General features: G+C 38.6%; 1 protein-coding gene across 1 annotated transcript in view; it reads right to left on the reverse strand.

Moving 5' to 3' along the window:
* Nucleotides 1–19,809, reverse strand: part of LEPR (leptin receptor) — a 35,397-nt gene extending 15,588 nt beyond the window's left edge. The window contains exons 1-8 of the mRNA XM_076339994.1: nucleotides 19,530–19,809; nucleotides 17,722–17,839; nucleotides 10,735–10,940; nucleotides 8,991–9,136; nucleotides 8,153–8,297; nucleotides 5,259–5,555; nucleotides 4,968–5,085; nucleotides 1,727–1,926 (exon numbers count right to left, since the gene is read on the reverse strand). Of these exons, the coding sequence (XP_076196109.1) occupies nucleotides 1,727–1,926; nucleotides 4,968–5,085; nucleotides 5,259–5,555; nucleotides 8,153–8,297; nucleotides 8,991–9,136; nucleotides 10,735–10,940; nucleotides 17,722–17,839; nucleotides 19,530–19,800 (1,501 nt within the window). The 5' untranslated portion in view covers nucleotides 19,801–19,809. The remainder of the gene's footprint in view (nucleotides 1–1,726; nucleotides 1,927–4,967; nucleotides 5,086–5,258; nucleotides 5,556–8,152; nucleotides 8,298–8,990; nucleotides 9,137–10,734; nucleotides 10,941–17,721; nucleotides 17,840–19,529) is intronic.
* Nucleotides 19,810–20,994: the final 1,185 nt, after the last annotated feature.

Consider the following 20,994-nt stretch of genomic DNA (forward strand, 5'->3'; position numbering starts at 1 on the left):
AAAAAAATCCATGGGCAAGTGTCAGTACATTTCATTTTAATTTAAACCACAATAGCTTATATTGGTGCTAGCACCTGGTACCTCCCCTGGTACAAACAGCAAAAGATATAGCCTGGCACTAACGGAGTGCACCACTGCGGAAAGTAGCGGCGCACATGGCCCAGAAAGGCAGCTCCTATAAAGGACAGTGACAGACATTATGCAATGATTAATGGAAATATTATGTTAAGTTTTTATTTTAATAATAGGAAATTCCACCAAAATTGAGCTGCTCCAGCAGACTGAACATGAATGTCACAAAGCCCTAGTTTGTTAACAAAGCAAAGTTAGAATAAACTCGTTTTGACTAATCAGATGGTGAGTGAGGAGAAAACAACAAAAAAATGAAATAAGCTTTAAATTTTGGGTGGTGCTAGAATGAGTCTGTTTTGTTTTACTATGATACAGAGCACCTTTCATCCAGTGTAGGTCAATTCTATTCATTGCTTTTTATTTAAAGTGATGACTTGAATAAACCAGACTTCTAAATTTCTGCTAGAATTCCTCACTGGACAGAATCGTATAAAGCCACCACCTTTCACCAAAGAGCACAGGCGTGCCCGACACAGACTAACACTACAGCTGCCATGCTGACAAGGTGCCAGGTTCTCTTGGCAAATTGTCTAAGCAGCAGAAGTGCAGGATCCCTACCCGCCATCCCTCACACCACCCTCCTTTCTGACGCCTGAGGCTGCCAATAGTTCCCTGATAATCAGTGAACTTGCTTTTCAAAAAGGCACAGACAATCCTCTCTGAACTAGACAGGAGCAACCTTGAAAACCACAAGGCCACCAAATTAATAGTAATAATAGTAATGATAATTCCCATACCCCACTTAGCTATAATGCACTGAACTTTGCCTTTCCTTCCTGTGACGTTCATTTTTTTCTTACTCTATTTAAACTTTGAAATGCAAAGGATGGTTTGGTTTAATTTATGTTCTCTGTATGCATCCTTCCCCACACACACAATAGATGTATTTCATTCTGCTTTATTTCATGCAGCACTTCTGTGGTCAAGCTGCCATGTTTTCTCTCTACATATGTTCATATTTGTGTCCAAAAACACACGGTCCAATGAACGCTGAGTCATAGACCAGGTAAGACATGCTTTGCACATTTTGCAGTGTTTGAAAACACTCTAATGCTGTTCCTGCCTCTTGCTTTTATACAAAATTAAGTAAGTGCTCTATGTGTCACAAAAGAAACTTTGCAAAAGTATGCAAGAGCGTGAACAGTCCCTATGATTTTAAACGAATATATAACTGTGTAAGTAATACCTATAGTGCTAACACTGTATCAAAGTATAAACTTAACAACTAATTGAAGACTTCAGAAAAATTAGATAACCAAGAATCTTAAAAATTAGACTGCCTTTTTAAGTATAATACTTGCATTTTCTGTAGATGTCTTTGCAAAACACCCAAGAGGATAAACATGCAAAACTGGATGTTTCCTTTTATAGGTATTAGCTGCAGTTACAATCTGCTCCTGCGCCAAGCAAAATGTATGGAAATAACATTTAATCCAATGTCTTTTAGAAGACAATATCAAAGTTCTTGTGTTTCTATGTTCTTTCCACCATCTAATTTATTTAAAATGCTATGAAGAAGTACTTTACCTACACCATATAAGGAATGAAATCCAAGGTCACAAGTGAAGAAAGACGTGCACAAATCTTGACCTACCCACATCTGCTGGAACAACACAAGTTGGTGAGGATTCAAGCGTTCCTAGTAAGTGCTTAAACTCTATCCACATGGTATATCCAGATAAAAGAAAAATAGGCTGAAATGTGCACTCATAAGAATGATTCTTCTGCAAGTAGCATTCTTTCACCTCTGATTTTGGAGAAGTACTTGGAAAGTCAGAACAATAAATTCTGCTCCTTAAAAGAGAAAAAAAAACCCATTCAGTTAATACATTGCGACTATAAGCTGCTCATGGCATCAGTAAAATAGAACTCTGAAGGCAATTAAAACAAATGGTGTCACTGGAACCATCTGGGGTTTTTTTACGATTATTTGGACAGATCTTGAACTTGAGTCTGCACTAAATGGATAAATAACACTGCAGTGTTACTCCTTAAAGCTTTGGCTCTTAGCCTGAAAAAAGTAGGACATGAAGGCTCTCCCCAGTGCAAAATCTTTTGATAAGAGAATAACAACAGGAAGAAACAGGTACAACAAGAGCAGACATCTCCAAATACTCATAAATCATGTTACTTGAGTGGTATGTATTAGCAATAAACACAGCAAGGCAGATCTCCAGCCAAGAAATTAATCCAGCCAGGAATATGACTTTCAAAATACCAACTGGTGTCCAGGGGAAAGCTGCCACATGGACCAATCAGAAATGTACAGTGAAGTCTCCAGGAGATGGAAATCGCATAAAAATATCAATTCTGGAGGGTGGTATTAAAATCCCACATATAGTCAGTATCGCATCTGGCAACACAAGAGAGGAGACATGGACTCTGGATAAAATGGCACCGGACATCTTATCGGTGATGGAAAGGGAACTTTTCAAATTTCTCCTAAGCTTCTGCACAGCTCAGACTCGTGGTGAGAGCAGCCAGACAGGGTATTAGTTATTCAACTGAACCACAAAAGTTACACTTAGCTGAATCTCTCCTCTTCCTGTCAACGTAGCTAATACTGATTAAACTGTTGCCTTGTGCTTTGAAGGTTTAGCTTAGCAGCTAAACTTTGCTGTTTTTACAGGATGATCATTTCTGTGCTGTTTCTGTTGGCAGCACTGACTGTAGAGGAAGATATAGTAACAACCCAACCAAAACAAAACACCAAGAGCAAAGCTATCACACCACATTACTGTAGAGCATTGGATTTCATCTGTAAAATGTGATTGCATCAGTAACTAAGAAGAACAGCTGTGTGATCCTGGAAAACCTGACGTGCCTGATGTCGATGCAACACATCTAACTTCCAGTTTTCATCCTGTGGACTTGTCTATGTCTAAGTAAATACTAGCAACTCCAGCATATTTATGGTGCCTCTTACAATCAAGCTTGGGCAATTAAAAAAACTGACCATTTCATTTGGCTTCAAGCTTGTAGACATTCAAGTTCATTTTGTATTTTTGTTCCCAAAATGCAATAGAATCTTATGCAAATGTGTTTTCATAACTATAAATTTTAAACATCTTATACTTCAACTTTTTGGTAGTCAGTACATTCACGTGGTCCCCCATGATTTCCACCCCTCCCCCTTTCAGACCTTACTATTAGCAAACCAAAAAAAAAAAGAACAAAAAGAAAGATCACAAAAAATACTAGCATCTGGGAAGCATTTTCAGTCTGTATTAACGTTCACTGTTTGATCTAGCAGGAACACTAACAAATGTACAGATACACTTTGTATTAGAAAACAACATTTTTAGCTAAACCTGAACAGTAAAAAAGTGGGAATAAAAAACATGGCAAGAGCAGCATGGTTTTTATTTCAAGCTCCCTGCTCAGCAGGACACTCATTATATTCATATTTGTGAAGACAGTCGAAACAAAACCTACCTTAGCAGTCAGATAGTCACTAATCCTGCCCTAAAAGCCTCCACTTGAAATCTCAAGCATTCCAGCTATTACTTTAGTCCACAAAATGCTGAGAAATATTCACCTTGGTACTCTGATAGTTCAAAACTTCAATCCACCTCCAACAGAGAAGACAGTCCAGCTTTCCAAAGGATTAGGCCCTCAGGGCTGATTTAAGCTTGTTTGCCAAAACTTTTGCACATCCAGTCCAGCAAAGCAGTAAAACTAAATATTTTTTTCTCAGGAAGGGTTGTCTGTCTGTCTGTCTTGTTTATGTAAAGACTAACACAGTTCTAGGAAACTCTCAAGCTCAATATATTAGTAACTCAAAGGGATTTTTTAGTTTCATGGTAAAACAATATTTTCACAGGCACTATTTGTGCACATGAATGAAGATAAGGATGATCATACTGCTGATTTAACAATCAGTTTTGTATTTTGCAAACAATAATGTGCTTGCTCCATACCACACCCCAGTTCTCCTGCTCTGTCCAAAAGACAGACAAAATTAAACCGTCTGAAAACAAGCTAGGCCAAAACACCTAACCAAAACCATGAAAACTAAGAATTGCTCTAGCCACCAAAGATGCTACCTTCATAAAGCAATATGCCCTTTATGAGCTAAGAGTTGATTCTCTCTTTATAAGCAAGATTTTTTCCGTCTGGAATGAATTAAATTCCATCCCTGTATTTTTATCTACTGTCTGTATATAGAAAAAAAGATACAGAATTATAGAAAAATCGAAGATTGAATGGAGACCTCAAGAGGTTTCAAGTCCTACCTCCGACTCAAAGCAGGGTTAAAGTCAAAGTCAGATGAAGTCGCCCAGGGTTCTGTCCGGTTGAGATCTGAAAGTCTCCAAGGACAGAGATTCTACAGCCTCTCTGGGCCACTGCTCCAGTGCTCAGTCACTCTCACTGTGAATGTTTTTTTTTTTCTTATTTCCTTACAATTTGTAGATACAAGCAACTGGAAGAATAATTTTTATAACTGATACAAGCAAACACATCTACTTTAAGAGAACTGGCTTCCAAACTGCATCTACAGGTTTTACAAATGCTAAAGAACGTTGTAAATAGACTCCATTTTACATACTCAGGTATTAGGGACATGGTTTAGTGGTGGACTTGGCAGCGTTAGGTTAATGGTTGGACTCGATGATCTTAAAGGTCTTTTCCAACCTAAATGATTCTATGAGTCTGTCTATGGTCCCCTTTCTGCACATGTAGTTAATAATTCTGCAGTTCCAGTTGGGAAAAAGTCCAGCTTACAGAAACTGAGCACATTTTATAACTACATCTATTCAGAATTCTTTGCTGTAATAGTATTTCCAGAGCAATGCTTTCCAAACATAAAAGAGTGCATTAAAAGCTATACGTACCTGTAGTATCTTAACTGCAAGGAACTCCCCAGAAGCAATGTGTTCGGGTTTGCAGACCATCTACAAGTCATTTTAGTTAAGTACCCATCTGTTTCACATGTGATATTGATATTCACATCTAATTAAAACACATTGGAAGTTTATTAATAAAGATATAATTGTTTATACAAAAAACATGCATTACAAGTCATAACTGCTCGATAAAAGCTAACTGGAGTTTAAAATGGAAATATTCTGACCTTACTATTAAAATGCACCAAAATTGTAATTTAAAATCATCTGGAGTCTTACCTACTACATATAATTCAGCGTATCTATGATGACATTCCCTATTTTGATGACAACAGTACAATGCGTTATAGAAGAAATTTCCTCTAGGTTTTGTTGCTTTCAAGTTGAAAAGAGTAACTTTGCTTACGCGATCATTCACAAGCGTATACTGACTTTCTGGGATTTCTTCTGCTAAATTCAGCCACCAAACAATCTTCTTGGACACCACAATCTTGGTTTTGTTTTTATAGATGCAATAAAAGGAAACGTTAGAACCAACACTGGTCAGTATCTTAGGAGGGAAGTACAGGACTTCAGCTACACAGAAGGGGAAAAAAAGGAGAAAAAAAATCCATTGAGATTAGAATCTGAACAAAAAAAATATAAAAGCATATGTCAATAGAATATTATTATCATCCAGTTGCATTTCTAAATTTCCTACTTCTTAATTACTATTAATGACTATAGGGGAGAGGGGCAGAAATGAGCCCTTGACTGTCTCCCCCCATAACTGATGTTTGTCAATTCTGGTAAAAATAATCTTTAATATCCCTAGGCAAACAGGAATTAAATGAGCAGAAAAATCACTGGAGGGTACAGTGAAAGCAATACACAGCAGCACAAGGGAAACAAGGAATCATACGGGTTCCTGTAAATTAAATCTTGGGAAACTAGATTAACACTGCTGCTTTTTACTCAGCCCACTTTTTTAAGGCATCAGGTCAGCTTATTTAAATATTGCAACAAGCACTTGCAACCTAGAAAGGCTTAGCTTCTGTAACTCGACTCACAAAGACATACACCACAAATTTTAAAATTGTAAAATTGTCCTCAAGTAAAAGTGAGAGAAGACCCAAGTAAGAGAATAGAGATGTTCGGGTTTGGAAAAAAAAATAAATCTAACCCTTTGAACCCTGCAAGGATGTTGAAATTGTTTGCTAGCTGAAGCATTACTGTAATACTGAAATATATATTTTGAGAGAATGGCTATTCAGAATAGGGGGAGGGCAGGTTGAAAAAAAAAAAAAATTTAAAAAAACTTAAAAAAAATAATCAAGCTTTCCAGTAGTTACTAATCCTGCTCCTATTGAAGGCAGCAGGAGATTAATGTCTCAAAAACTTGTTTACAATCTCAGCAGTGTAGTTAATTCCAAATGGTAGCAGGGATACAGTAAGTAACTGACCTAGGCATAAACACACTGAATTTGCAAAGCATGTAAAAATGCATAAGCTCAGCCTCAATTGGTCAGGTACTTACGGAAGCTACAGGTGCTATACACCTGCCAAAAAGGAAGAGTTTGCCAGAGGTCAACAAAGCCAGCATGAAAATCCTTAAAAAGATCAGGTTTGCTTTCCACAGTTCAGGAACCACGTCAGATATTTTTAGGATTTTTCCAAAATACAGGCCTTCTCAGGTAGTAGAGCAGACCTACAATATTGTCATTGTCAAAGACTTTCATATTAAATATAAATCAGAACATGAATGTACGAAAATATAACTGCCTGATTTCAGTATTTACTCTTCCGGTGTTAATGTGCCTCCGTGAATGCAAGGCAGCGTTCCTGTTACCAGCTGCTTCGCTGCTCCCAGCTGTGCTGCACGCTCCACTGTTCCTCCATTGGCTCATCCTATCTTTGGCCATTGGAGGCCATATGCCAATTTGAGCTTCCTGCAGTGAAGAAATTAATCCCTCTATGCTGCCATCAGGTTTCTCACAACGGGATTATTTTGCTGATAAGATATATGTTTAATACAATTACATAGCCCATAACAGGATTAATAAAAAATAATCTAACAGTATCTATTGCACCTCTTTTACATCCATATTTCTCAATACACTCATAAACCCTTTCCGAAAATATCAGTATATGCGTATGTAAGAGAGAACATGTATTTACCCTCAAAAAATTCTCAAAGCTATATAGTTCTCTATATATATGCACACACACACTTTTTTTTTTTATTTTTATATATAGAGAGATATAAATCCAAAAGACTAAGGGCCAGTTAGGCCTCTAGTCATATAATCAGGCATCCCGTGTTTCATGCTCAATTGCCACGAGGGTCTGTGTATTTTCAGCTTTCTTGGAAGAGAGGTCCTTCTGCAAAGTTTAGTTATTTCCTTGGTACTTGATTTAAGCACATACATCCCACTATTTAGCATACAGTAAGCAGGTGTACATGTAAGCGCCTAGGTAAAGCACTAGTATTGTCATGTAATAGTTCAGAGGATACCTGTGACAACACAGACCAAAACATTTCCAGTTAATCATAAGCAGAGCATGGAAAAATACAATGCAAAAAATCCTGAAATCTTTAGGCTGACCCAAAACAGCTCAATCTGCAAAGCGAATCCACAATCCTGATAACTGACCAAGGATTTGCCAAACAAAATTTCTTTCCCTTCCTATATACTCTGACCATGTGTGACATGACTGTGTTCTACGCTTTCAGTTCAGCTACAAAGCCTCATACTAAACTAAAAGTTAGAGAAAACATTAGAAGAAAAATCTTGTATTGAGTGGAGGTTAAACGCTGCCAACTGTCTTTTGAAATGGAAAAACTCTCAGAAAAAGAGCTTTTTCTGGGTCTGAACAGGTGCTTGGTGAGCAAGCAACAGGGCCAGACAAGGAGGTGTCATGGAGCTGACTGTGCAGTCTACATACATTAGTCCAGAACTCTTTAAATGCAAGTCTTGTACAAAGGAAAGAGCAGAATCTCAGGCAAAGCCATGCAGAAAGAGAAGCAGAAGGGGAATGAACTTCCACAGGATTTTCAGCCCAACTCATGCATACTGTACCTCCCTAGATAACACATGCTTTCAAATATTCATTCCACAAAACAAACCAAACTGGGAAATCTGTTCTTTTCCAAAAGTCTATTTACTGCACATAAGTGACTGCACGTGACCTACCTCCCAAGTTGAGATTATACGGTGTGCTCCAGTCACTCCAGAACCCTGGACCATGATGATTCCTGCACCGCACTTGAACTAAGTATGAAGAATCAAGTAGGGTATTGTCTATGGCCAGTGAGGTTTCTAGAGCAACTTGAACCATCTGTTGGATTATCAGAAGCCATTATTGTTGTATAATGAAACAGGAAAAAGAAAGAGACAGAGGGAATGAAAACAAATAGTCTAGAGAGTAGTTTTTAGGTAGCAAGTTGGGTAAAAAAAGCTTTCTTCTTTAAATTTACTGTAAATTTGAATATGGTAGAGGTTGCATACCTCTGTGGAAAACATGTTATTTCATTACGGACTGTGAATTAACAGCTGCTTTTTATTCCAGAGGCAGTTGTGTGGGAGCAACAGAAAAAGCAATTCACTAATAAAAGCTACAAATATTAAACATATATGCATGTATCATGGAATTTGGGGTTTGCTGAAAGGAAAGCGCTTTGCCTGTAGACTTCACAGAATCTAGCATTTCATCCAAAAAGAAAGATGTGAGTTTGTTTTTAAGACCCAACAGGACACGGGTCTTTCATCATTGTGTGGTGGCTCTCCTAGCTTAACAGACGTAAAGTCCAGCTTGCCAGCTCTACTACACTCTGTTGATGTTTACCAGGGTCTGCTGGACACACCAGCTCAGGAGAAACCAGTGTGCCATGCCCAGCTCCACCAGATCAGCCATGTTGCTCAGCCCACCTTGCCCAAGGACAAGGAGGGTGGTAAGAAATCCTGAGCTCTGGAAAAGACCCACCGACCTGCACCGCTCCATCGTAAAACCAAGCAAGCAGAGCTAACTCACCTGCCAGCCATTTTGACCTGAATTTGCAGAGATCTTCACTTCATACTGAAGTGGGTATGGCATCAGCACAGGGTCAGACCAACAGATTCTCACTTGACCTTTCTCTGTCATTTCCAGATGCAGGTTCAAAGGAGGTTCAGGCTTTACTGCGGACAAATTAATTGACAAGTTTACCACTAACCTTATTGCCTGTGAGTCCTGGCAGTAATGGATTTTTACCAACTCAGAAGTCTCTTTCATGCTTTTTCTTTAAACTCAGCTTTCCAGAGCTGCTCTACAGCTAGTGTATGACAGACTAACATTGTGTAGTATCACTGGAAAAGTGCACCCTGGCACTGTTACATAGTTAGTTATCAGGACATGCTGTTTGACCTAACATTTGCCTTAAAACTACATTAATTTCTTGCCTTGGGCCATGATTCTCTCCAGTAACCAAAGCACTAACTTACCTGTTTTGCTGAAAAGGGGACTGAGAGGGATGGGAATGCTGAGCAAAGCAATTAGCTCAGCTCCTTAAGAGATAGGAGATAACATCCTCATACTGTACACAAAGAATTTCTGAATATTCCCATCCCTTCTACAGTGATTATGGCTATGAAAGAAGGTCTTCAGGAGAGCTACATTAGGGCAAAGTAATGGAGCGTTTCAGAAATTTCCCACAAGGATGAAGAGAACTCTCTGGAGAGGGAAGTGGATGGGCAATTTATAATGATGATTAGGATTACACTCACTCTTCCTCAGAAAAAGGCATAGCTTTTAAAACAAAAGTCAGTGAATTCTACATCACGCTTTTGTGACTCTTACAATACAAATGATGTCTGTTCTACTGATGCCACCTGTTCTACTGATATCATCTATAAGCAAGTACAACTCTACGTTACACAAGTATTCATATTATTCAAAATAATTTTTAATAGAGCTAAATCTTGGCAGAACGTATACTAATATTATGCATTTTTAAAATATACTTCACCAAGCAGAACAAACTAATTATGCCATTTTAAACACTGGCAGATGCAAGTCTGAATTTTTAATTTTTTCCTGTAGCATAATTTAAAAGCAGCATGATGATAAATGCAACCTCTCATCTTCAAAACTAGCCCACCCAGAGACTTTTAACTTATTCTGTCTGAAAAGCACATCAGTTTAAGAAGTAGTTTATAAAACTTTTATTTTTTTTCCTCACAGCTAACAGAGTCCCTGACTTTTTGAAATTTGCCAAGATCTGCAATAACTGAGCATATTGGAGAGCAACACATATCAAATCCATAATGTCAGTATGGTTTTAACTTGATTAAATACAGAGGAATGTTTTCCCACTTGGAAAATGCTGAAACTGTATGTGTAAGGAAGAAAGCATCAGGACAACAGAGCTGCTTGAAAGAAGAGGTAGTTTTATTTCCTAACTAGCTTTAGGAACAGCTTTTTTTCCCCTCACTTTTTACTTTAAGCCCTCAGTAACATCGACAAATAAGCTCCACCACTGCCCCAGACTCAGGCACACAGCGGTCCTGATTAGAAATGAAAGATCAAGTATGTTGACAGCCTGGCCTTTGCTCAGTATGGTTTTGTACTAGAGCCCAGACAGGCATTAGGCGGCTAAGAAACGTGTACAGCACCACCCTGAGCAAGTGAGACAGCACCAGGAAGCCTTTTCCTGTTCTGTTTGTGCCCTCCTTCTCCAGAAGAGACATCCTGCTCTCGTTCTCCATTAAAAAAGGTTTAAAATATTGATCAGGCTTACCTATGGCTATGGGATTGACTGACATCAAAGGTGACCATAGAGGTGTTTCACCAATCATCATCTTCAGCCACATGATGTAAGTGTAGTTGAGTCTCAGAGAAGGCACACAGCACTCACACTTATCATACTCACTACAGTCACACTGAGCAACCATGACAGTCCCCTTTAGAGAGCTCGTAGATACATCTCCCAGTGAAAACTCTGATCTACAAGGAAAAAAACAAACATAAAACAAAATTCTATACTCTATCTCAATAGAGGAGGTTTGTCCATCTGGATATACAAAAAAAAAAGTTAATGAGAAAAGTAAGAAAAGCAGTAATTGTAACCAATTGCTTTTACTTTGCTGCTTCTCCCTTTTTAAATGGTTTCCAAGTAAAGTAGTTAAGATGACATCGTGAAAAGTATTCCTAAGGTTTGACTTTAAAACAAATGTGTTACAATACTAGATGATACCTGTAGTTTAGACTAGTTTCTGATTCTTGATGGTAACTATTACTAGATACTTCTTAGGCACACAAAGTTAGTTTACCTTACAGTGGACTAATTGGCAGCTCTCTGCCACCCCCATAGAGATTACATTCTAATTCCTATTCCTGGGGCACTGAAATAAATCTAAACAATTTAACATTCCTTCCGGCTTCTGCTACAATTAAGCATTACAAGTAATATAATAATCAAAAACAATTAGTCAAGTGAAAAACAAGTTCTGGAATAACAAAAGGCTAAAGAACTCCACCATTCAGAACACATTTTAGTACTCATTTTCAACAACTTACAGTATTTGGAAAAAAAAAAAAAAGAGACAGCTGTGTCCTCCAAAAGTCTTAACATTGTGCAGTTAATTCCAAGATAAAGCTTTAATTATCTTTATGCACAGCGTGTTTGTCTATTAGATAGTCTGATGTTTCCTAGGAAAGCAAATTATTTACTCACACGCATTACTACTATTGTCTTGGACAGACTCACGGAAAGTATTTAGTAAGTAACTTACTGCATTTTGCTTTTATTGCTTCTCAGAGTAAAACTCATGGGACTATTTTTGACTGAATGTTCAGATTTAGTTTCAAAGGGGGAGGGGGGTTGCCTTTGTTGTTTTTTTTTTCTTTCTATTAACACTCCTTCCTTGAGAGTTTAACATACACAGTTTTTGATTACATAATCCACTGCAAAAATTGTATGGTCTAAGATAAACTTTTGAAGTTTTTAACAACTAATAGCTGCACAGGCATAATATATGTTTCATAAACAGTTTAATCAGATTTTCTAATAATATTATTTCGATACATTTTAAATGAAATAAATTACAAAGTAGCATATGCTGATACAAGCAGTCATGCACTATGTCTCTTGATGCTAGCAAATGTTTTATAGGATACAAAAAGAACATGCGCATTCATATTGAAATACAGGCCAACACATTTAGTTTATATCTCTAAAACATGTACAATTTTCCTTGGATCAACTTCAAGCAGCAGCATGAAGAAGACCCATACTATTTCCCATATACACATTAGTACACAGATGCTTTTCAAGTATGTTTTACAGGCATTTTAGAGCAATCCTCATGTGTATGATTACTCTTTTATACATGTTTTCAATCTCCATTGACTTTATTCAAACTATTGTTGATTTATGAAATAAATACCACACAAGTGGGCACAAAGCTGCTTCTATTCTGAGAGCAACTAGCAGTTCCCAAAGTATTCTTCATTCTCATTTGTATTCCACAGATATTCTTTAGGCTCTTTCCGACAGAGATACATGTTTATGGTGTACTGCAGGTATTCAGTGACGCAGGCCTCTTTAAGGTAGCAAATTTAATAGTGTGAATACTTTGTGGCCAGACTTCTCACAGCAGTAAAGCCAAGACAAATCCTGACAGTTAAACCATTCTGGATTCTTTTCTGCTTTTGACATTTCATCCTTACAAAAGAAGCTTACGTTTTGAATTGTTCTGAAATAATTTTGGAATTATTTCTGTATAGTAAGGGTTTTGTTTTACTAATTCAGAGAAAGGAATTGAAGTTAATAGAATAAGAACCTTTCTGTAAAAGTTTTAAATAGTTTTACAGTTGGTATGACTCCTTGTAACACTGGAATTCAGGGAGGGCAGAGAACTCTACATTGGAGGACAAGAAAGGACAAGATTTTCTGCTGTTTTTTGGTTTTAGTCAATTTGGTATCTAGTACATTTAATCGACTGTAGAGCACAGGGGAAATGGGCATGGTTCACCGATGTCGTTACCATAATCTGCCCTACTTAAAAAAGAAAAGGTCAAAAACCGAGGAGAGGTTGGAAGTGAACAAAGGGCTGATGAATTATGGGGAAAAGCACATGCAAATCATGCCGACTGGGACTGCAAGGAAACCCACAATGTACACACATGGATCTCCTTGAATTGGGGCCCCACTCCTCTCATAGTTCACTGATCAACACACATACATTATGGACCCACCTTGTTTTTAGGATACTCTTTGAAGCTGGTAACACAAGGATTTTCAGTAACACTATGCCCTCATAGCACCTCTACTCTGCAGTAATGACCCCATAAGCTATGCAGGTTCATATGAATATGTAGTGTACATTTATTAGTGCTACAGTCAGTCAATACTGACATTCCTAAAATAATTTTTACCAGGACTCATAGACTTTAGGACACAAGAATTATGGAACCTTATGCTGATGGTATCTGGCAGACATACAGCTTTTAAATTACTTGGAATATTTTTGTTTTTATAGTTGTGGCTCCACCTCTTTCTCCTGAATTTCCTTTCAGAGACTTCACAGAATTTTCGTTTAAGTTTCCCTGCCTTCTATTATTGCTCACAGATTTTATTAGTCTCAAAAAACCCACAATCAATCCATAAGAATGTAGTCTTTTCATCAAGCTGTGTCTTTAATTCACTCTCGTACAGGGGAAAAAAATGCTAGAGAGCTCCTCCCCATGTTGTGTTGTGCCAGTATTGTGTTTCAAAGGCCACTTATTTGGGAGTAAACAGGCATGGGCTGTTATTCCTCCCTGCTCCCACCACACAAACCTTTTCATTTGTTTACTGTATAAGATGCTGTGTGTAGGAATGCAAGGGTAACTGGAGGAAAACCCTGTGGGTCTATGCCAGGCAGGTCTTCTACCTCTTGTGACAGAGAACTACCAGTATTTCACTTCTATGCTGTAGACTTCTCTTACAGCTCACTACCTCTGCAGGGAACCAGCGCAAAGCAAGGGGAAAGACCAAGCTATGTTATCAGATGCCAGGTCTGCTCCCAGAGGAAGGTATGCAGATACTAAGAAACAGGATAACGATCTTTGCATTTCCACAAACTGGCAAGACACAGGGACTATCTCACAAAATTGATTTTGGGATAAGAGAATAGATCAATGGAGGACATGATCATGAGGTACCCCCACATCAACTTATTCCAAATTGCCAAGCCTGGGCTAAATGTATGAGACCTGATTACAAGCAAAGCAACAGAAAGCCAAAGTATTTTGGAGAACTGCGGCAGCCTGGGATTGCATGAGCAGCCTGTCATCTTGTTTGGCTGCAGGTGGATCCAGTCACAGAATAACCATTGTTCCTAAACTGTAGATATTGACTTAGGAGTTTATGTAGATATTGTAGAGGAGCTTATGCTTATAAAACCCTCACAAGTTCAGGAGAGGTCAGTGCCTTCATTCAGTAGAATGAGAGGAGAAATTTTTGGTAAACTTAAAACAAGCAACGGGCTATTAAAAACTGGAGTTTTCCATCAGACTTGCAGCACACTGAGAGAAGCTATAAATCCTGGTTCAACAAGCACTTTACATCATGCAACAGTGATCAGATCTAAGCCAGATCCAAATTGTGGTGAGGGGAAGGAAAGACAGAAAGGAAAGCCATATATTATAAAATACATGAGTATATACTATGTCCCCATTCAGTTTTATAGTGCTGGCTGCTGGAATGGGAGAGATTTGTCTTGGCACAGACAGGTAAGCAAAAACCAGATAGGTACTAAGCATATGAACTTCTGTGAATGGATTACCAGAGCCCACCTCTGAGATTCAACAGAAAACTAGTGAACTGGACTTAAGTTTTAATGGCTGGCAGAGAAGGGAGGGAGAATGTGCAAAGGCAACGTGACTTTTAAGCTGGAAACATGGGACTAAAGCATAAGACACTGCAGAACAGGGAAAAAAAATAAATACTGCATGCCCTGAACCACAGAAGTAATTAACATTGCAACAAGGGCATGTGTCCAAGGCTTGCTTTTCTTTTCTACTCCAAGCACTGCACTTTTCAGTTGTGCACAGATAGTTCTTTTCGTCAGCACCTTAAGTTAACACCTCTTAAATGGTTTGTATTTTGGTGCACAACTCAACCATACTTCAGAAGGTGTTATTACTTATGCTAAATTAATCTGCGGCCCCGTGGTGAACTTTTAGACTTTAAGTTAGAAACTGCAGAATGTCTTTACTGAATTTCAATCAACTTCTTGCAGCTGGAACGCCTAACTGAAAACAAAAGGTCAAAATTGTTTTACGAAGAAATACATGAACTTCTACAATTCCTCTAATTTCAGGAAAGGTACAACATCACATCTAGGTAGATATGTTGAGGCATATCAGAAATAAGGTCACCATTGTAACGCTGCTTTCAATATTTCTATATACTGTGTTTGTGCAAGCGTTACCTTTATTAGGAATTGATGGAGCAAAGCTGTCTGGGGTTCAAAGGATTTTCAATAATTACATCTCAATGTATTTGATATATAGTAGCTCTAGGACAATACTTATTTGAACAAGCTGTCCCATTAAACTGCAGAACATCTGATGGCTGCCTAGCTCATGAGAGGATAAGTCTCTAATGAAAGGTTAATGTTCTCCAGCTGAAGAAGGCTCAATGTATAACTGATGCACTTAACTAAGCCACCAGTCTTGAGGTAAATTGCATGATTTATCCTTAAAAACATGCAAGACTAGGCCCACAACTAAAGGAGTACCTCACGGGTACTTCAAATAGGTCAGAAATATGAGTACACCCTATACATCACCATCTGCTGAAAGGGCAAATTATAATCTGTGCTCAAAATTAAACTGGGAGCATTCATCTGTGTCACTATGAAAGGATCCCTAAGGCTAAGTGATTCCAGTTAATGTAATTAACCATCAGGGTTTACAGCATTCCTAGAATACATACAACTGGAAAGATCATTCACTTTTGGTAGACAATTAACCTAATTTGTCTAATTAAGTTTCAGAATAATCTTTCCCCTCCCAAAAACATACTGCTAGGGAAGGTAAAAGCCCTATCGCTACCCTTGCTTGAGCCTCTTACTGAATACTGTCATAACACTGTTTTGGACAGAACAAAACATTTTCTATTCAAAGTGACTTGGTATCATTTACAAGCAGGCAAACTGTGGATGTATAAAATAAGATGATACTTCTTTAATGCTGAAAAAAATTTAATGCTGAAAAATCTTTTTTGTTGTAGATTCTTCTAAGTCATTATTTTTGTACGTTGCCTGTCCTATATGTGAGAATTCTGGCTTGATCTCCAGACTCCCAGGGAGTAACACATGCCAGGAATGCATATTTTTAAAACTGGGAATGTTTTCAAGGTATTTTGGCTCATGTGAATAAAATGTTAAGGTATCAGCAAGCCAACAGGGAAAGCTGTCACCTTACCAAAATCTGAAATGCTTTGCTAGCTGTCCCCAAGAACATAGGGACCCTAAAAGAAAAATATTAATATGAAATCTGGGGAGTGAAACCAGTTCTCCAATGTCAGGGACTGCACTGCATCTCGCCTTTGCAGTGAAGAGTAATCAAATACAGAAATGCCACAAGGACTCTAGTGAGTCTATAGTGCCTGCTCTCATAAATTGCATAACACTTACTGAATTCCCTTCATAATACAAGAACCTCTTCACCCCAGCGGGGACTTGAATCTGTTGTTCCACGGATGTTAGGCATACCAAAAAAATTCAATATAGAGATTACTACACTAGGATTACTGGCAAAGATTTTTCTATTGCAGTTGAGACTGGATGGAACAGAGGCAAATGCAGATCTACTTCTCCCACAAACACACATGTAGTAGTATTTCAGAAATCAAAGTCATGAGGAACACTGGAAATGGGAACCCACTCAAAATCTGATTTCAGTTTTAAAGTATTATGTCAACTAAACAACCATATTTATTACCAGATAATACACTTGCTTTATACCCTGACTACAGGAATAATTTGTGGCAAGTGATACCTGTCATGCAGTTCTGGCTTTTTAAGTAGAAGTCGTCACCTGTAAATTCAGCTAATTCAATTATTTATGTTTAGCCTGTTTCCTAAGGAAATTAAGTCTGTGTGTTCATGCCATTCCTTCCAATCTGTCAGTAATCAGTGTGGTTTCGGAAGTGGAATCAAATAGATCTTTTTATGATCAAATCGGGCAGGTCATGTATACAAGACCTACTCAGCCCACAGTCAGTAAGATTACCATCTATTACCATTCCAGGGAGTATTTACCACAGTGGCAACTGCAGAGGTGGGTGCCTCTCAGAGGCAACAAAGTGATTAGAGTAGCATTTGGCATTGTATTAAATGTTAAGTAACATAATTACTTCAAGAAAGAGAACATTATGGTCAAAAGCATAAAAAAAGGCAGAACCAAGATTGCAGCTTTAAAATTAAGCAACTGTAAAAGCAAAGATGTTTTAGCAAGTCAACACCGATTTCATTAAAGCATTTTAAGAAACATGGAAAGGACAGAGGAGGGGGACTGTCCATTCCAACTGTTTCTCATTCAAAGACAGAAACATAAACTTTCCATATTGTCTTATCTAAAAGTAATCTTGGACAAAGGTACATAACGTGTCATCTGCTTGCAAAGCTAATGCCACCACTGTGTTGCAAGCTTGAGAGGCCAGTGCTGATGTTTTAGAAAATGCTTTCAGATTTCTAATGCTAACAGTGACAAATTTAACAGAGTCTGTACTTACACAGCGTACAAAAGATTAACCTTCAAGTCAGCTCTCAAGTACAACTTCAAAAACCGCAGGCTACAAACTAACAGGTCCAGCTTGCCTTTAATCCAACATTCAATGTTCCAATTTGAATCTAAACAAAATAAAGGTATTAAACATTTCTGAACTATATTAAAACAAAACAAAACAAAACCTGAAGAGCCAGGAAAGAATTCACTCACAAAGAGAGGACAAGTAACAGATATTCATGAAGGTGAGGCTGGACCCCAAGTGTGCAAATGTTTATGAATAATCCTTGCTGAATTGGGCAACACTTAAAAGGCTAACAACCTGTGTGATACTCAAGCTCAACATGACCCGGCAATGTGCGCTTGCAGCCCAGAAAGCCAACCGTATCCTGGGCTGCATCAAAACAAGCATGACCAGCAGGTCAAGGGAGGTGATTCTGCCCCTCTACTCCGCTCTCGTGAGACCCCATCTTGAGTACTGCGTTCAGCTCTGGGGCCCCCAACATCAGAAGGACATGGACTTGTTGGAGCGAGTCCAGAGGAGGGCCACAAAGATGATCAGAGGGCTGGAGCACCTCTCCTATGTAGACAGGCTGAGAGGGCTGGGGTTGTTCAGCCTGGAGAAGAGAGGGCTCCGGGGAGACCTTATAGCAGCCTTCCAGTACCTGAACGGGGCCTACAAGAAAGCTGGAGAGGGACTTTTTACAAGGGTCTGTAGTGATAGGACAAGGGGTAATGGCTTTAAACTGAAAGGGGGTGGATTTAGATTAGGTATAAGGAAGAAATTCTTCACTATGAGGGTGGCGAGGCACTGGAACAGGTTGCCCAGGGAAGCTGTGGATGCCCCATCCCCGGAAGCGTTCAAGGCCAGGTTGGATGGGGCTTTGAGCAACCTGGTCTAGTGGAAGGTGTCCCTGCCCATGGCAGTGGGGTTGGAACTAGATGATCTTTAAGGTCCCTTCCAACCCAAACCATTCTATGATTCTATGACACTGCTGCATTCTAATTATTAGAGAAGGAATATATTTTACCTGGCTTTATGGACAAGGCCACAAGGGGAAGAAAGAAATGAAGCTGCTGGTGCTGGTGGAAGGCGTTGCTACTATTAACTGGTACAGCCTCTATGTGGCTGTACTGCGTACACTTCGTGCACACATACGCAGCTGTACTGCATACACAACAGCAACAAATTTAGTGTGGCAGTCTTTAACAGAGATTTATTTGTTCCATGGGACAGTTCTTGTAAAATGGAATTCTACTCTACTGAGGTCAATGAGATTCCTGCCATTGACAGCAGTAGGCCAACTGGCCAGTATGCTGCTCAGAGACTGTGGTTTACAGGAGAAGAAAAACAGTCTAAGAAAAAATAATTCAATCTAATCCATGTACAGATATTTACTAAGGCATCACAATCCAGGCAGAAAAGATGGCACTTGCTCTCCATCTCCCCCGCCTCCTGAAGGAGTTTAAAGCCCACATCCACAAAAGTATTTAAAATATTTCTCATAGCATTTAAACACCTTTGAAGATCTGGGCTTACGTCCTCATATGCAGTGCTACATATTTTATTCAGCATTCCCCTAGAAAGACAGCCAACTATTTTTTTTTCCCTTTTGAATCTGTGCTATACAATTTCCTTCATCTTCTACTACAGAATTCTGTGAGGGAGGATTTTACCACACTATGTTGCCTGCTCTGGATAAAAATGAATATCCATTAATACAACCCAGCCCCCTACCCCCCCAAGCAACAAAAAACCCCAATCTTTTTTTTGAAGAAGTAGTAACTCCTTATGCCCTTGAATGGAAAACCTACCTATTTCCTGAGAAGCAGAGATAATTATTTCTGAAGGAATAAACTTCCTTGCTTGCATGCTTGCTCTGTACAAAGAACAATCAATGTTGTTATCACTCCAAAGGCAACACAGAAAACTTTCTTCATTCATTAGCAAGGAAGGCTTGGTTTCGGATGCTCTCCTCAAACCAGACCAGCTTTCTACAACTCCAGCAGAGAAAGGACTCAAAAATGTCTCATTCAGCAGCATATAGGGTAATGTAAAGTTCCTGGGAGGAATCTGATGGACCATACAGTGGGCAACTGCCATTTGAAGAAGGTCTGCAAACATAAAAGCAAAGATATCGGAAATAAAAGAAAAAGTTCATATTACTTGACAATGAAAAGGGAGCGGCCATGTTATACAGAAACACATTCATTACATAAAAGTCAGATTATTTCCAGGGGCTGTTCTCCTCCGACTTGGAGACAAAATTACTAAAAACACCCCCTCTGAACTGGTGTCACATCTGACAGATGCCAGCCTTCTCCCTCAAAGTCACTACACCTAACGTTTTTCTTTCTCAACCTCTTGAAATAGCTCAAGACCAAGACTGTAGGGGAAGCACCTCTTTGGGGTAAATTGGTTTATATTAATTCAAAACAGAGTGAATCCTAAACCTAAGTTCACACACTATACAGGTATGAGTCTCATCTCCCCCTGCAGTGCTGGGCCACTCGCAATCCAGCTCTTATAACATGGCTCCTTTACTGTAGAGGAAATAATTCCATTGTAAATGTAACACATAGTCACATTGTAACTGTTAAATACCAAAGAATAGTATTACAAGAATACATGACTGTATGTAACTACATAACCCCAAGGCATTATCTGGGAAATGAGATGTAGGAAAAGAATAATCTTTTCCGTCAGACTTAGATTCTTCAAAATAAAATTGTTCTGACCACATTTGTAGCTCTTGTTGGTAAGTCATAGCTTGAATTACGCTAACAATGATTTTGAGAATGATAAGCATGTCGGTTTTGGAAATAGCTTACTGTAAAACAGTGCATGAATTTCAAAGATTAAAGCTCTAGTTACAGAAAGGCACGTGGGTCATTTGTGCACTTTGCATTTAGCTTTTTGCTCAGTAAGGGCATAAATATTTTAAGCAGTTCATTAGATAGAAATTAATTCATGCTCTATGCCTTGCAATAGTCAAAATAAGAAAAAAAGAATTTCTCTAGGACTGTTTGATTAATAGCACATAAGCATAAGCTAAATAATATAAAAACACAAAATGAAAGCTTTTAAAAAAAATAGATGCATGCTACCTTGAAAGCAGACACTGTGTTACTGTGACGTGTATTAAAGTGTTTCATTTTCTCTTTACACAGATTTTGTATTGCCAGAGTCCTGAAGGATTCTGCTCTTTCCTCCTCTCTCATTTAATAGAGTTTGTGCCTCTGTAAGTATCAGCTCCATTAGACCTCCTGGCTCCATGCA

This window comes from Aptenodytes patagonicus, chromosome 5 (genome assembly GCF_965638725.1).
Source record: "Aptenodytes patagonicus chromosome 5, bAptPat1.pri.cur, whole genome shotgun sequence".
NCBI classification, from domain to species: Eukaryota; Metazoa; Chordata; class Aves; order Sphenisciformes; family Spheniscidae; genus Aptenodytes; species Aptenodytes patagonicus.